General features: G+C 41.2%; 1 protein-coding gene across 1 annotated transcript; it reads right to left on the reverse strand.

Moving 5' to 3' along the window:
- Positions 1–1,963: 1,963 nt before the first annotated feature.
- On the reverse strand, positions 1,964–13,621 carry LOC120064638 (transmembrane protein 128-like). Its single transcript, XM_039015265.1, has 5 exons — positions 13,459–13,621; positions 7,535–7,667; positions 6,923–7,084; positions 3,374–3,482; positions 1,964–2,718 (listed from the first exon to the last, which is right to left on the reverse strand). Exons 1-4 carry the CDS (start codon positions 13,556–13,558, stop codon positions 3,383–3,385), a joined length of 495 nt encoding a protein of 164 aa, XP_038871193.1. The 5' UTR covers positions 13,559–13,621; the 3' UTR covers positions 1,964–2,718; positions 3,374–3,382.
- Between the last annotated feature and the right edge of the window lie 4,094 nt (positions 13,622–17,715).

Raw genomic sequence — 17,715 nt, forward strand, 5'->3', positions numbered from 1 at the left:
TTCGCTCACTCGCCTGCTTTCTCCGCTGAGACATTCAGCTTCTTGTGAATTGAAGGAAAATGATAAAACACAGAAAGGTAAATGGAAAAAAACAAAGCCAGAAGAGGACTGGCCACCCCTCAGAGCCTGGTTCCTCTCCTCTCCATTCTCCTTCAGATCTGAAATTGGATGGTGAAACTTGCCAACCAGAAAAAGCAAGGCGAAGCAATTCAGGCATTCTAGAAAGTCAGGACAATCCTTGTCCTGCAGAAACATTCTTTTTATAGTTGAAAATGTTTTATGTTGCAAGCAGTAGGAATTTAAAAATACATGTGAAATGGAGTTGTATAGTTACTCGTGACATCATGTGCCCCACGTACATTCGGCAATCGACATTTATATAAAATAAACACCATTACCATTAGCATATGTCACAATGAAGAAAGTTCGACCAAAGAAAAATCCACCCATGTCGAACAGATAAAAATGTTGTCGGTCTTTAAAAAATGTCTCCTATACCTGTTTCAATTAAACATGTCACAATGCTCATCCTGACATGACCCTCCAGCATGACAATGCCACCAGCCATACTGCTCGTCCTGTGTGTGAATTCCTGCAAGACAGGAATGTCAGTGTTCTGCAATGGCCATCTCAATCCTATTGAGCATGTATGGGTCCTGTTGGATCGGAGGGTGAGGGCTAGGGCCATTCCTCCCAGAAATGTCCGGGAACTTGCAGGTGCCTTGGTGGAAGAGCGGGGTAACATCTCACAGCAAGAACTGGCAAATCTGGTGCAGTTCATGAGGAGATGCACTGCAGTACTTAATGCAGCTTGTGGCCACACCAGATACTGACTGTTACTTTTGATTTTGACCCCCCCTTTGTTCAGGGACACATTATTCCATTTCTGTTAGTCACATGTCTGTGGAACTTGTTCATTTTATGTCTCAGTTGTTGAATCTTGTTAAGTTCATATAAATATTTACACATGTTAAGTTTGCTGAAAATAAACGCAGTTGACAGTGAGAGTATGTTTCTTTTTTGCTGAGTTTATACATCAACAACCAATTAGTAGACAATTAGTAGGTAATGCCTACTCACAATTGGTCAAAATCACAATGCACATAATTGGAAACACTGATCTTCCTCTATATTTTTTAGTACAAATAGAAAGACACCATTTTCACATACAGTATGTTGATGTTGGGGTGGTGCTGGTGATGAATATGAAGTTGAAAAATGGTGCAGTTTCCCTTTAAAGGTTCCTTTTTTAACCTTATATTATCCTAAAGGATCCTCAGGGAACCTCCCACCAAAGTGCATGGTGATCTTGATGCTCCATTCCGAGGGTCTTATTCTGGTGACATGATGATCGATGCTTGACTGCAGTTCGACAAATAAAAATATTATCGCTTTTATCCATAATAATCTCATCATGTAGACTAGCCTACCCACACTGTATATGCTAACTGTTGGTTAGATCGCATGTGCCAGGAGGAGGCACATTTGCTATTTAACGCACATTTGTGTGACAAAACTATCGCTTGATTTGAAAATGCAATGGAAACACATTGAACTTTAGATGTTTGTTCAGTAAGCCTATATGAAAACTTAGGCGTCAAAGTACATTTTGTGTGCACTACCTTGACACGCACTGATTTTTAATGATAAAAAGGCGGCAGGGTAGCAGGGTAGCCTAGTGGTTAGAGCGTTGGGCTAGTAACCGAAAGGTTGCAAGTTTGAATCCCCGAGCTGACAAGGTACCAATCTGTCATTCTGCCCCTGAACAAGGCAGTCATTGAACAAGGCAGTCACTGTTCCTAGGCCGTCATTGAAAAAAATAATTTGTTCTTAACTGACTTGACTAGTTAAATAAAGGTTAAAAAATCCACAATAAATCAGTTTGGTGGAAACACCACTGGTGGGAAAGAAGTTTGTTCAGACCCATTATAAACACAATGTTACCAAAGAAAGAGACTTTAATTCATATCAATGACTTTGAAGGTTAGTCTTTTTGCCAACAATAGAGGAAAACAAGGTTGACATTAGCAACAATGCACTTATATAACAAAAAGTTGTAAAAATATTTTACAGAATTTAAGCAGACACATTTACACTGTTCATAGCACAAAAGCTTTCTGAATCACCAAGAAAACCAAACATTTATTCAAAAACATATACAAAAACTATTAAAGCACTTAAAATGCTTTGTTAATTAATTAAATATAATATATGCATGTTTTTTTTTTTAAATCAGTCAAAGTGTAGTCATTCACTTTATGTTGAGGCTTTAGTACTGTAAAATATACAAAAATAATTGCATTCCGAAGTAGGTACTTAAGTTATTATTGATACTTAAGCTCTCTGAACAAACATATGAACGCAACATGGTACAATTTCAACAATTTTACTGAGTTACAGTTCATATAAGGAAATCATTCAATTGAAATGAATTTGTCCCTAATCAATGGATTTCACGACTGGGCAGGGGTGCAGCTACGGGTGGGCCTGGGAGGGCATCGGCCCACACACTTGAGGAGCCAGGTCCCACCCAATCAGAATGAGTTTTCCCCACACAAGGGCTTTATTACAAAAATAAATACTCCACAGTTTCATCAGTTGTCTAGGTGGCTGGTCTCAGACAATCCCGCAGGTGAAGAGGCCGGATGTGGAGGTCCTGGGCTGGCATGGTTACATGTGGTCTGCAGTTGTGAGGCCGGTTAGAAGTACTGCCAAATTCTTTAAAATAAAGTATAGTAAAGAAATTAACATTACATTCTCTGGCAACAGCTCTGGTGGACATTCCTGCAGTCAGCATGCCAATTGCACACTCCCTCAAAATCAAAACGAGACATTGTGTTGTGACAAAACTTTTGTGACAAAATATTTTAGTGGCCTTTTATTGTCACTAGCACAAGGTGCACCTGTGTAATGATCATGCTGTTTAATCAGCTTCTTGATGTCAGATGGATGGATTATCTTGGCAAAGGAGAAATGCTCACTAACTGAGATATAACCAAATATGTGCACAAAATTTGAGAAATAAGCTTTTATTGCATATGGAAAATGTATGGGATCTTTTATTTCAGCTCATGAAACATGTGACCAACACTTTACATGTTGCGTTTATATTTTTGTTCAGTATAATAATATCATTTTGAAATTAGGGATAAGTATTGGAATTAACAAATACTAACAATACCAATTCTTACATAATAAAACTACATTGAGATTCATAGGATTCAAACATGTTTTATTCCATCTGGATTTGCATTATGGAGAGATAGAAGGTAGTGGGATTTAACAATTAACAATATTGTTTATAATAACAATTCTTACACAATCTATATTGTTGGTTCATAAGAGCATCTTTATTTAAATGTTGGCATCTTACCTTAACATCTCACCCAAGCATTGATATGAGCATAACAACTCCCATGAACTGGGTAAACAGGAGGACGGGGGTGAGGAACGACCACACAGGCCACAGTGCTATATTAAAACTGGGGAGAAGAAAAAACAAATGTGCTTGAGATCAAGAACATTCTGCATTGGAGAGATTGTAAAACAGGCTTACAACTTACTAACCGAAAGCATTATGTAATTAGCTAGATATTACCTCTAAAACCCTTATTATCAGTAGGGTTTTCAGCGGTTAGCGTCACCCACAGTTGGCTGCGTGTGAGCTACAATTCCAGCGCTGTGTTTTAACGTTTAGAAGCGTCAATAATCATTGTTTGCATATGCCCCTTTATCTTTCATATCAATGAGAAAGAATCTTCCAAATAAAAAAGATACACTTTCTGTAGCAGCTTTACACAGATCCACAAGCTGTGTGCCTCCAGTTGATGAACTTCCCACAGTTACGCTCACAGGTGTTCGGAGCACCCTAGATAGTTCATTAGCACAGGCAGCCGCCTATGTCTTGTTTGTCTTCCGTAAACAAGCGCTGTAACCTGGAGATATTGCCGTGCGGGAACACTATCCCTCAACCTATTAAAAGGTGTGTAACGTAACCTTTTGTTTTTTGAAAATGATTTATCACTGACATGAAAGTTACGTTCTTTATGTTTCCAAAACCGTACCGCAAGCAATGTGTTTTAATGTTCAGAACGAGCGCCGGGGGTCTTAACAAAACTCCACCGGCCAGAAGATACTATTGTCAATAGGCGTTAAAGGTACAGTGCTTTCAGAAAGTATCCATACCCCTTGACTTATTTTCAATGGTGTGTTGAGGACATAAAGTAAAATAACAAGTACATAAGAAAACCAAACATCACAGGCATCAAACAAATTATTAAAGTCAATCAAAACAATTGCACACCTCGGTGAACTCATTTCTCATCAGGGTTTTAAACTGCCCTTGTGATTCCAAAAATGTGAAGTGTTTAAACTAAAACCAGATTTACCTAGTTCAGTGGAGACTAGAGAAAGAGTCAGTGGAGACTAGAGAAAGAGTTAACCAACCCTGTGAACGGGTTTGGTATTTCATGCTCTTACAATTTAACAATGAAGTTAGGTAAGTCGGAAGCTTGTAGAGCGGTGTAAACAAAAAGGCAGCAATGAAGTGATCTACGGGATTTTAAAGAGGACTGGCCAACCTTTTGATATGGAATGCAGTGATGCGTATTAAAACATCACTTGTGATAAAGCAAAGGCCGCTATGGTAGACTGCATCCAAAGGTTTAAGAGTAGTGGCTATTAAGAATTATGTTACAGCTGGAATAAAAATATTTATTAAATTGATTTTTTTTCTCGCCCATCTACACACAAAACCCCAGATGTCTTATTTTACCAGGTGACAAAGTATTTTACTATAATGACAAAATGAAAACATGTTTTTTGAAATTTTTTGAAAATGAAAACATGTTTTTTGAAATTTTTTGAAAATGAAATACAGAAATATCTAATTTCTAAGTGTTCACACCCCTGAGTCAATCAATAAATGTTAGAATCACTTTTGGCAGCGATTACAGCTGTGAGTCTTTCTGGATAAGTCTAAGAGCTTTGCACACCTGGATTGTACAATATTTGCACATTATTATTTTAAAAAATTATTCAAGCTCCTCGAGACTTATCCAGAAAGACTCACAACTGTATTCTCTGAAAAAAGTGATTCTAACATTTACTGACAGCCATTCTCAAGTCTTGCATTAGATTTTTTTAGGCCACGAAGGAGCATTCATTGTCGTTTTGGTAAGCAACTCCAGCGTATATTTGGCCTTGTGTTTTAGGTTGTCCTGCTGGAAGGTGAATGTCTGCCAGTGTCTCTTGGAAAGCAGACTGAACCAGGTTTTCTAGGATTTGCCTGTGCTTAGCTCTATTCTGTTTCTTTTTATCCCCCCCCAAAAAACTCCCTAGTCTTTGCAGATGAAAAGCATTCCCATAACATGATGCAGCCACCACCATGCTTGAAAATATGAAGAGTGGTACTCAGTGATGTGTTGTATTGGATTTGCCCCAAACCTGACGCTTTGTATTCAGAACATGAAGCTAATTTCTTTGCCACATTTTTGACAGTTTTACTTTAGTGACATATTGCAAACAGGATGCATGTTTTGGAATATTTTATTCTGTACAGGCTTCCATCTTTTCACTCTGTCATTTAAGATAGTATTGTGATGTAACTACAATGTTGTTGATCCATCCTCAGTTTTCTCCTATCACAGCCATTAAACTCTGTAACTGTTTTAAAATCCCCATTGGCCTCATTGTGAAATCCCTGATACATTCCTCTCTGGCAACTGAGTTAGGGACGATGCCTGTATCTTTACAGTGACTGGGTGTATTGATACACCATCCAAAGTGTAATTAATAACTTCACCATCCTCAAAGGGATATTCAATGTCTGCTTTATTATTATTTTTACCCATCTACCAATAGGTGCTCTTCTTAGCGAGGCATTGGAAAACCTCCCTGATCTTTGTGGTTGAATCTGTGTTTGAAATGCACTTCTCGACTGAGGGATCTTACAGATAATTGTATGTGTGGGGTACATAGACGAGGTAGTCATTCAAAAATCATGTTAACTTATACATTTTTCTCCTGAATTTATTCAGGGTTGAATGCTTATTGACTAAAGACATTTCAGCTTTCCCTTTTGTATTAATTTGTAAAAATGTCAACAAAAATTCCACTTTAACAATATAGGGTATTGTGTCTAGGCCAGTGACACACAATCTCAATTTAATACATTTTCAATTTAGGCTGTAACAACATGTGGAAAAAGTCAAGGGGCGTGAATACTTTCTGAAGGCGCTGTAGTTAGCGTCTATGAATGTGTTAGCATGTATCCATGTATTACCTGCATGACGCAGCGAGGAAGGCTGCTGTAGTTAGCGTCTATGAATGTGTTAGCATGTATCCATGTATTACCTGCATGACGCAGCGAGGAAGGCTGCTGTAGTTAGCGTCTATGAATGTGTTAGCATGTATCCATGTATTACCTGCATGACGCAGCGAGGAAGGCTGCTGTAGTTAGCGTCTATGAATGTGTTAGCATGTATCCATGTATTACCTGCATGACGCAGCGAGGAAGGCTGCTGTAGTTAGCGTCTATGAATGTGTTAGCATGTATCCATGTATTACCTGCATGACGCAGCGAGGAAGGCTGCTGTAGTTAGCGTCTATGAATGTGTTAGCATGTATCCATGTATTACCTGCATGACGCAGCGAGGAAGGCTGCTGTAGTTAGCGTCTATGAATGTGTTAGCATGTATCCATGTATTACCTGCATGACGCAGCGAGGAAGGCTGCTGTAGTTAGCGTCTATGAATGTGTTAGCATGTATCCATGTATTACCTGCATGACGCAGCGAGGAAGGCTGCTGTAGTTAGCGTCTATGAATGTGTTAGCATGTATCCATGTATTACCTGCATGACGCAGCGAGGAAGGCTGCTGTAGTTAGCGTCTATGAATGTGTTAGCATGTATCCATGTATTACCTGCATGACGCAGCGAGGAAGGCTGCTGTGGTGATAGGGGGAATAGCAGGGTACTCATGATCATAGTGCTGTATTCCCTTAAACCACTCCAGGTATACAATGCAAAACATGGCCAAAGCTAGGCATATTCCCAGCAGTATCACACCAACATTGAACCACCAGCTGGAAAACAATACAAAACAAAGCACAAAAGCAGCAAATATATGACAGGAACTTGTGGTTTGGTTCTTTCATGAAATGCCATCATAAATACTTTTCTGCAAGCAGATAATAGATAATCCTGCATGAATAAAAACCTGCCTAACCAAAAAGGAACAAATACGCACAATATTTGGTACTTTTCCAATTACAGTGACCAATCTACCCTTTAGTAACCTAAGACCAAACAGAATGTTAGTTATTTTCTGGCCAGTGGAATTCACTTCAATAGGAGCAATTCAAGACTACAATAAAATAAAATTATCCATTCTGGATCCAGGCTGACGACCCCTTTTGATTACTAATCACAGATTACCTACTGCAAAGACCTATACACACACACACTTGTCCCCTTTTATCTTCAATTTAGCTGGATTAGTTTGAGTACAAAAGGTTTTTTCATCATTACAACACCTTCTGATATCGCCATTCTCCGTGATGACGTGGAGGAAGTCGAAATAGTAAGTCAATCCGACAGAAGCCACAATCCAGAAGACGGAATGGCGGTTGATCCGAGGAAGTGGTTTGGCATCTTTCTCTTCTTGACCTGCAAGTTTGAGACAAAATTCCATGGTCATTGGGAATGCAGTAGGCCTGGTCCTAAATCATCACTTGTTCACAATGAGTAGATTTTTCATTTCAAAAGAAACACAAAAGGCCTAGAGACCGTGTGTGATTATTTGCTCCCACACATTTTAATGTTTTGGGATTTGTTGAAGGGCGCTACACAATCTAGCTAGGCCTATGTATGATGATAGCTACAGCCTACTAATCCGCATCATTGAGTTAAATACTGAATATTGTCTGCCTGCCAAAGACCTGATCACCACTAATGCAACAAGACAAAAGTGTACAAAGAGGCTATGAAACCTGATAGAATTTACACCAGAATATGAGAACAGAAGGTGCCCAATCCGCCGCACCTTTTAAGGTTCAATACATTTCAGTATTAAACTGCCCCTCATGCTATAAACATACTTTTTAAAAAGCCTATTTATTCATCTCTAATTTACAAAAATGTACTCTAGTTGAAATCAGACCCACCAAGCTGCAGCTGTCAGATTACTAGACAATTAAAATAGCAATTTAAAAGGTAATTTAATAGTATGAAAAAGGAGTAAATATTTCACATTAATAATTTAGCAAAAAATATTGTCAGCGTAAAAGAATAGCCTGGACTGGATCATCCAGCCAGCCAATGATGAGTCTGCTGTTTCTTTTAGGGGGGCACTCCGACGAGTTAAGCGCACATACAGTAAATGGAACGTAATTCCCTTTTTATGCACTTTTCTCCCTACGCATATTCTGACCTTGAACTTAAGAATGAGAATAGCATGCTACGGGCCTCCCAAGTGGGAGAAGCATCACTACAGATCCGGGTTCGATCCCATCTGTCACAGCCGGCAGCGACACCCATGAGGCGGCACACAATTGGCCCAGCATCGTTCTGGTTAGGGGACGGTTTATCCTTGACCCTTTGCTTTCTAGCGACTCCTTGTGGCGGCCGGGCGCATGCATGCTAACTTTTGTCGCAAGGGTACGGTGTTTCCTCCGACACATTGGTCCGGCTGGCTTCCGGGTTAAGCAAGCAGTGTGTCAAGAAGCAGTGCGGCTTGGCGGGGTCGTGTTTCGGAGGATGCTTGGCTCTCGACCTTCACATGTGCAGAAGATGTGCAGAAGATGCATGTGCAAGTAGAGATACTGGGGTGCAAAGGAGCAAAAAAATAAACAACAATATGGGGATGAGGTAGTTGGGTGGGCTATTTACAGATGGGCTGTGTACAGGTGCAATGATCGGTAAGCTGCTCTGACAGCTGATGCTTAAAGTTAGTAAGGAAGATATGAGTCTCCAGCTTCAGTGATTTTTGCAATTCTTTCCAGTCATTGGCAGCAGAGAACTGGAAGGAAAGGCAGCCAATTGGGAGTTGGCTTTGGAGATACCCAGTGAAATATACCTGCTGGAGCGCATGCTATGGGTGGGTGCTGCTATGGAGACCAGTCAGCTGAGATAAGGAGGGGCTTCACCTAGCAAAGACTTATAGATGACCTGGAGCCAGTGGGTTTGGCAACGAATATGAAGTGAGGGCCAGCCAACGAGAGCATACAGGTCACAGTGGTGGGTAGTATATGGGGCTTTGGTGACAAAACAGATGGCACTGTGATAGACTACATCCAGTTTGCTGAGTAGAGTGTTGGAGGCCATTTTGTAAATGACATCGCCGAAGTCAAGGATGGGTAGGATAGTCAGTGTTACGAAGGTATGTTTGGCAGCATGAGTGAAGGATGCTTTTGCGAAATAAGAAGCCGAATCTAGATTTAATTTTGGATTAGAGATGCTTAATGTGAGTCTGGAAGGAGAGTTTACAGTCTAGCCAAACACCTAGGTATTTGTAGTTGTCCACATATTCTAAGTCAGAGCCGTCCAGAGTAGTGATGCTAGACGGGCGGGCAGGTGCAGGCAGCGATCAGTTGAAGAGCATGCTTTTAGTTTTATTTGCATTTAAGAGCAGTTGGAGGCCACGGAAGGAGTGTTGTATGGCACTGAAGCTCGTCTGGAGGTTTGTTAACACAATGTCCAAAGAAGGGCCAGAAGTATACAGAATGGTGTCGTCTGCATAGAGATGGATCAGAGAATCAACAGCAGCAAGAGCGACATCATTGACGTATACAGAGAAAAGAGTCGGCCCGAGAATTGAACCCTGTGGCACCCCCACAGAGACTGCCAGAGGTCCGGACAACAGGCCCTCCGATTTGACACACTGGACTCTATCTGAGAAGTAGTTTGTGAACCAGGCGAGGCAGTCATTTGAGAAACCAAGGCTATTGAGTCTGACAATAAGAATAGGGTGATTGACAGAGTCGAAAGCCTTGGCCAGGTCGATGAAGACGGCTGCACAGTATTGTATTTTATCAATGGCGGTTATGATATCATTTAGGACCTTGAGCTTGGCTGAGGTGCACCCATGACCAGCTCGGAAACCAGATTGCATAGCGGAGAAGGTACGGTGGGATTTGAAATCGTCGGTGATCTGTTTGTTAACTTGGCTTTTGAAGACTTTAGAGAAAGGCAGGGCAGGATGGATATAGGTCTATAACAGTTTGGGTCTAGAGTGTCTCCCCCTTTGAAGAGGGGGATGACCGCGGCAGCTTTCCAATCTTTAGGGATCTCAGACGATACGAAAGAGAGCTTGAACAGGCTAGTAATAGGGGTTGCAACAATTGCGGCAGATCATTTTTAGAAAGAAAGGGTCCAGATTGTCTAGCTCAGCTGATTTGTAGGGGTCCAGATTTAGCTGATGTTCTGATAGAGCTGCAATCTGGATTTGGGTGAAGGAGAAATGGGGAGGCTTGGGCAAGTTGCTGTTGGGGGTGCAGAGCTGTTGACCGGGGTAAGGGTAGCCAGGTGGAAAGTATGGCCAGCCGTAGAAAAATGCTTATTGAAATTCTCGATTATCGTAGATTTATCGGTGGTGACAGTGTTTCCTAGCCTCGGTGCAGTGAGCAGCTGGGAAGAGGTGCTCTCATTCTCCATGGACTTTACAGTGTCCCAGAACTTTTTTTGTTTATGTCTGTTTTCTTTTTCTTCTTTTTTTTTTGCCCGAGAACTTTTCGGTTTCTTTAGCCATGCACAAATGACAGTATAGTGCCAAACCTACCGAGTTGACTTATGACTTCTAGAATGTTTTAATTATATGCCCAGACTTTTCACTGTATTTTTGTATCGTGTTAAATATTAGCCACTATCGGTAGCCACCGTCAGTTATAACCACATACATTTATAAATGTCACTGACTTTAGTGTTAGTTTCCATAATTCCATTACATAATTTACCTTTCTTTCCTGTCACGTTCCTGTGGTTGTTCCTGATGATCGCGAGCAAAAGTAGATCATAGACTAACGTATTACAAGTTGTGAAATCATTTGGGACATGTAGCCTATTTGAAACATTATGGAACGCAGACCATATGTAGCAGTTTAAACCTGGAGCACTATTCATGACGACTGGATCGTTGTCATCACAGTTCCATGATTAGTGAGGATTGTTAGGGTAGCTTTATAGGACTACTGTTCAACCCCTATTGTACACTTTCCTCACCTTCCAATATTTCATGGATTAAACAATTGAACATGGCAACTTTCAGGATGAATCAAACAACTATGTTTGATTCACCAATATATTTTGTGCGTAAAGGCTCTCCAAAAAATATACAAGAGAGTATTTTTCAATCTACCAATTGGTGCTGAAAAGGAGACCAATATGTGTGTATTTACATGGCTTTCTTTCATTGATCCCTAATATTCTGAACCGTTCTCTCCATATATTCTACGGAGTCTGTCGAGAAAATTCTAATTAAAAAAGGTACACCAAATTGAAATGGATGGCTTAGATAAATGTACTTAAAACACTACTGAATAAAAACTCCACGAGAGTTTAATTAAATTTATTCAGCACAAGCAAGGGACCCACACCTGCAAATCCCATTACACACTTGCATAAGGTAAGTCTGAAGAGGGAAGAAGGGACCAATACTGGGAGCAGCAGGAAATTGGCAGAAGGTGATGTTTGTTTGAATCCGATGGCTTGTCGACTGGAGATGAGAGTGAGGATTGGATTACAGTGGCGAATGCAAAAAGAAATAAGAGAAGTAAAGTGGTAGTGGAATCTAGTAAATCCAAACCTAGTTCTGATTATTTTTCAGTCGGAGTAAGGGTTTTGGATCAATGTTGTTACCTGTGAGATCTGATTGAAGTATCTATAAACAGGTTGTTGATCAGAGTAATTATTTACATTTTTTGTGTATCTATGAGACAGAAGGAGTGTACTCTGGGCCTCAAGAAAATATATCAGATTGGATTGTGTCGCATGTGAATCTTCGAAGCAGGGCGCCTATCAAGGGTGTTTTCTCTGGGGTGGCACTAGAAGTAAAAGCAAAGGATATACGTGAAGAATTGCATCAAGTGGTTGATGCACACCGACCGACCCGCATGGTCCATTCTATAGTTTTTTGATGAAGAGTCTCTTCCTTCTCACATGTATTTGGGTTTTATGAGATACCCTGTGAGAGCCTTCGTGCCCAAACCCATGCAGTGTTATAAATGCAAAATATTTGGTAATGTATCAACTGTATGTAGACGGGAGAGGTATCGCATGCCAACTGAGCCTAAATGCTGCAATTGTGGTCGTGGAACATGTTAGGGTGAAGAAGACTGAGGTGGTAAGTATAAGGGCTTTCCCGCATGTCTCCTATGTGGAGGCGGTGAGAAGAATGGAAGAAAGGAGTGAAGTTGAAGAACTAATGGTAGTAGGAGTAGAGACATTAGATAATATTCCTTGTCAACAGAGGGATCCTGACATGTTGCATGTTAAGGTGGACTTTAATTGCATTGGTTATGAACTACACAGCGCAAACAAAGAGGACATCGGAAATAGGCATCATTGTGAGTACGGCTACGTTTTTTTTAGGGAACTCAGCGATTTTACAGAGGCATTACAAGTAATCCTGTTGATGAATGCTCCATCCTCACAGGCACCTGAGCCTGTTTAGGGATGTGATGTGAACTGTGGTTGAAGGGGTGTCATGGATTTTGATAAATTTTTTGTATATTGTCGGGTCAACCCCCTCTTCCTGCAATGGAATATTTTTTGCTTCAATACCCCGTACAGTAGGGGGCGGCAATACACCAATAGGTGTAGTATGACATAAAATCTTAAAGAAGAAGAAGGTAAGTCTGAATACCAACTACTGAGAAGCGCTTAGGAAAGGTGTACATTTCCTAAGTCTGAATCGGTCACTTAAGGCATATCGGTTTAGGGAGACACTGGGTTAAGTATCCAGTACAGAAGTATAGTCTGAAACTATCGTGTTGCTGCAGTGCTGACACAGCTTTTGAAGACAATCAACAATCAACAATCAGTGGCATACTGCCCAGTTTAAGCCCAAAAGTTAAGACAAGTGTTCTGTTGTCAAATCTGCCTACTGCACCTCCTGTTTGATGGCTATATCAGCCCATACTTCAAGTGCCAGCTGTAAAATAAATGCAGGCAGAAATGTAGCTAACGTTACATTCGAGACAATCATTAACGTTAGCTGACGTTAACTATAGGATTTTCCTTACAGTTCTGTAGAGGCGTAAAGCCTCAAATTTAGCAAGCTAGCTAGTTAACTTTATATTAATAGCAATAAGAAATTGAATGATAAGCAACGACACAGACCAAATAAGTTATTTACGTCTCATTCATTGATACGTTTACTATTTTTGAAATTCAGTTCTTTGTGCTAGCAACTGAGGGCAGCAAACGAAGGAATGTTCATGGATAAAGTATACCGTTGACTTACTCTTTTCGTTGCTGTCACCTGCTGAAACCCTTTGCATGAGAAGTTCAGCGTCTTTCTTAAATCTATTTCGTAGATTTAAAAATTGACTATCAGCAAGCATGTTTGATATCAGGGTGTTAGTCTTAGCTGACTGGCTAGCTAGCTGTGGCTAAAGCTTCCTGGTCCCTCGTCCACTGACTTCTTCTTATTATTCGGTGCTTAACGGCGGTTGGCATTTAATATAATGTTACATTATCGCCACCAACTGGACCGGATAATACAATCCATTACACTTTGTGATACAAAAATGGGAAAAACGAAATGAAAAATGACCCTGCTAACTATTGACCCTACACTTATTTAAAAAACACCACCACATTCCACTATTTTAACCCCATCGAAATCCTACACCAGGCGATGGGACACACCATTCAACACCCCCTGCAATGCAGCAGTAAAATCTCGTAACCCAAAGTACTTCTCTGCTGCTGCCGCAAAAACAAATATTTTCTGTGATTTGCATTCCATTCCTACTGTACAGTTGATAACCATGGCAATGAACGCTAAAAAGCCAACCTTACTGAAGCACATTTAATTCGTAGGCCCTGTACTGTACTGGCCTCTCAGGATCCCTCCCCCTTGACCCATCTTCCTGTACTTTCTTCAGTGCCTCAGCATATGACACCTTCTGTACAACTCTGACCCTGGCAACCTAAATCCGCCTCTCTCGCACCGGATACTTCTGATCAGGGATGTCACTAGAAATTCATGGATAGGGGGGCTAAGCCTCTTTTAGGGGGGTCTGGGCATACTCCCCCAGATTTTCTTTTTAAAGCCCCCAAAACGTCTTTGCATCATGTATTTTTAGAGTAACAACAGGTGTAAAATCTATCAAAATAAGGTTGTATTTGGTCAAGGTTGGCTAAAAGTATACCTGTCTCATAGTTTGTGTGAGACAGGTATCTGAATTATTGGGTTAATTTTTAGCAACAATTAACAAAAGGGTGAAACTTAAATAAATATTTTTTTCTAATGGTATAATATGTCTTCTCAATTCTCTCTCTTTCTCTCTTTCAAAATAAAATCCCAAAAGTATTTTGGCTACATAGTACAGACATTTTTGTTCCTTTTGTTGGTGTTGGATGGATGGGGACAGAGTGGACTTTATTTTCTTTATTTGGATAGAATTTAAGTAAGTCATATTAGATCACTGATCTAATATGACTGAAAAATAATTAGGAATAAAATCTGACAACAAAGTAAGATCCCAAACAAATATTACAACCTATATTACAGAACTGCTCCTCCTGCTTCTCTCTTTTGATGCTTATTTTGTGGGTGGACGCATCAAAGTGTACCTATTTTTAAAGGTGGCAAAGCGGTCAATGACACTATTGTGGCTTGGTGGCCCAAGCACTTCACCCTCAATTGACATGGCTGCAAGACTTGCAAGCCTTTTCTGACCCATTGTCTTACGCAACCAGGAGTGCAGCCGGCGCAGTGCACTGAAGGACCTTTCACAGGAGCAGATGCTCACAATAATTGTGAGGGCAACCTGAATGATTTCCTTCCGAGAAGGAAACATATCATCATCCAGGAGGTTATGCACAGCCTCTCTTTTCCGGGCAAGGAAGTTTCTGGCCACCAACATCTCTTCTGTTTTAACATCAATACTGTGGTGCTTGGCAAACTCAGTTAAGCATGATGTATCTAGGAAGTTTTTTGAGTTGGGGCTGCATGCCTGTATCGCTGGTCAAGCTCACAAACCATCCTGTCCAAGTAGGGGAGCAGCAACTCTGTTTTCATTGTTTGGGAACATGACAATTCTGTCCCTAAACCCAGGAGGTCTCCACCACAAAATCTCCCATTTTCCTTTGTTTGCGCTTTCTTGCTGCATCTGCCTCTGGAATATTGTGAATTTCACAGAGTGTTTAGGGTCTGTCATAAAGTTACATTTACATTTAAGTCATTTAGCAGACACTCTTATCCAGAGCGACTTACAAGTACATACATTCATACTTTTTTGTACTGTTCTATGGCAAATGCATCTGTGCATTTGCCTATCAGTGTGTCACATACAGCTTGTTTTTGCCCGAAACAAGCTTCTGCCAGGTCTACAGTTGAAAAAGGGAGGGACTTATAGAAAGGGACTGAAACATCAGTAGCAAATACATGGTGGAGAACTTATGAAGCTTTGCTCTCAGACCAACAGCCATGGGGTATAGAATGGCAGACAGACAATCAAAAATAGCAGTTCAAGTTTCAAGGACTGCATTCATAGACCGCAGCTGGCATGCCCAGCGAGTGTTTGAGAGCTGTACAAGTTCAGCTGATGCTATTCCAAGTTTGGACTGAGCTTCTTTGAACTTGTGGTGGTTAACTAGGGATGTACTGAAAAACGAATACACATTCTCCAAGAAACTGAAAAACTCAGCAGCCTCTGGAATAGCCCTGCAAGTATGACACAACACCAAATTAAGCTCATGAGCATATCAATGTATATAAATAGCCTCCGGATGCAGCACTCTGAAATGTGCTGCACACCTCCTTTGGACCCACTCATGACATCTGCACCATCATGACTGAAAAACAAATACACATTCTCCAAGAAACTGAAAAACTCAGCAGTCTCCACAATAGCCCTGCAAGTATGACACAACGCCAAATTAAGCTCCTTAACTGTCCCCTCTGTCACATACCTAACACACAGAGCCAACTGTTCAGACTGCCCATCCCTGGCTTCATCCACCATAATGGCATACATTCCAGACTTTGACATCTTAGAGACTATGGTGTCCGTAATCTCTTGAGCACTGCATTCAATCATGTCATTCTGAGATTCTGGAGAGAGATACGTCACATTTAATGGAGTATTGTACCTTTGCAGGGAAGGGTCAAACTTCAAAAGCTACATACAATCAATAAAGTTCCCTCTATTTGTGCTTTCACTAGATCCATCATTGGCATGAAAGAGAGTCCCTGTCTTCCTAACACTGAGGTGACCGCAACAATTCTCCTCAGATACTCCCCTTCTCTCTGCAATATCACTAGCATAGGCAGATGTTAAAATCTGAGCAATGTTCCCATGACTGCTAGTTGCCTGGTAGCTTTGCCATGCCACAACACTGTCTCTCTGTGTTTGTGCCATCTCATGTTTACCGAAGATCAACAAAGCTTTTTTCAAATTTTTGCAGCCATTACTAACAAAAGAATCAAATGTAATGTTTTTGCCAAAAACTCTACATGGAAAGCAGAAAGCTGCGTTTTTGTGGACAGAGTACTCTACCCAATTGCATTTCTCAAGCCAGCAGTGCTGAAATGCCCTTTTCTGTGTACCAAAACTTTAGTGTGGGGAGCTATTCAGCTTCACTTGTCTGGACCCAGTGTCTTTGTCACCTAAATCGCTCTCATTTCTGGAAGGAGTTGCTGCAGCGGCTTGATTATTTTCTTTCTCTGGATCTGTTTGTTGTCCCTCCCTCTCTGGACCTGTTTGTTGTCCCTCCCTCTCTAGATTGGTTTGTTGTCCCTCCCTCTCTGGACCTGTTTGTTGTCCCTCCCTCTCTGGATCTGTTTGTTGTGTCTCTCTCTCTGGATCTGTTTGTTGTCCCTCCCTCTCTGGATCTGTTTGTTGTGTCTCTCTCTCTGGATCTGTTTGTTGTCCCTCCCTCTCTGGATCTGTTTGTTGTCCCTCTCTCTCTGGATCTGTTTGTTGTCCCTCTCTCTCTGGATCGGTTTGTTGTCCCTCTCTCTCTGGATCTGTTTGTTGTCCCTCTCTCTCTGGATCGGTTTGTTGTCCCTCTCTCTCTGGATCTGTTTGTTGTCCCTCTCTCTCTGGATCTGTTTGTTGTCCCTCTCCCTCTCTGGATCTGTTTGTTGTCCCTCCCTCTCTGTTTGTTGTCCCTCCCTCTCTGGTTGTCCCTCTCTTGTTGTCCCTCTCTCTCTGGATCTGTTTGTTGTCCCTCCCTCTCTGGACCTGTTTGTTGTCCCTCCCTCTCTGGATCTGTTTGTTGTCCCTCTCTCTCTGGATCTGTTTGTTGTCACTCCCTCTCTGGATCTGTTTGTTGTCCCTCCCTCTCTGGATCTGTTTGTTGTCCCTCCCTCTCTGGATCTGTTTGTTGTCCCTCCCTCCCTGGATCTGTTTGTTGTCCCTCCCTCTCTGGATCTGTTTGTTGTCCCTCCCTCTCTGGATCTGTTTGTTGTCCCTCCCTCTCTGGATCTGTTTGTTGTCCCTCCCTCTCTGGATCTGTTTGTTGTCCCTCTCTCTCTGGATCTGTTTGT

The sequence above is a fragment of the Salvelinus namaycush genome, chromosome 20 (genome assembly GCF_016432855.1).
Source record: "Salvelinus namaycush isolate Seneca chromosome 20, SaNama_1.0, whole genome shotgun sequence".
Lineage (NCBI taxonomy): Eukaryota > Metazoa > Chordata > Actinopteri > Salmoniformes > Salmonidae > Salvelinus > Salvelinus namaycush.

What these genes read in the sequence shown, in the direction of transcription:
- LOC120064638 (XM_039015265.1), bottom strand. Translation starts at nt 13,558, where the DNA reads ATGCTTGCTGATAGTCAATTTTTAAATCTACGAAATAGATTTAAGAAA. An exon ending in AGGTGACAGCAACGAAAAGA is followed by an intron (nt 7,668 to 13,458) that starts GTAAGTCAACGG and finishes TCAAACTTGCAG; the next exon opens with GTCAAGAAGAGAAAGATGCC. An exon ending in TTCCTCGCTGCGTCATGCAG is followed by an intron (nt 3,483 to 6,922) that starts GTAATACATGGA and finishes TCTTCTCCCCAG; the next exon opens with TTTTAATATAGCACTGTGGC.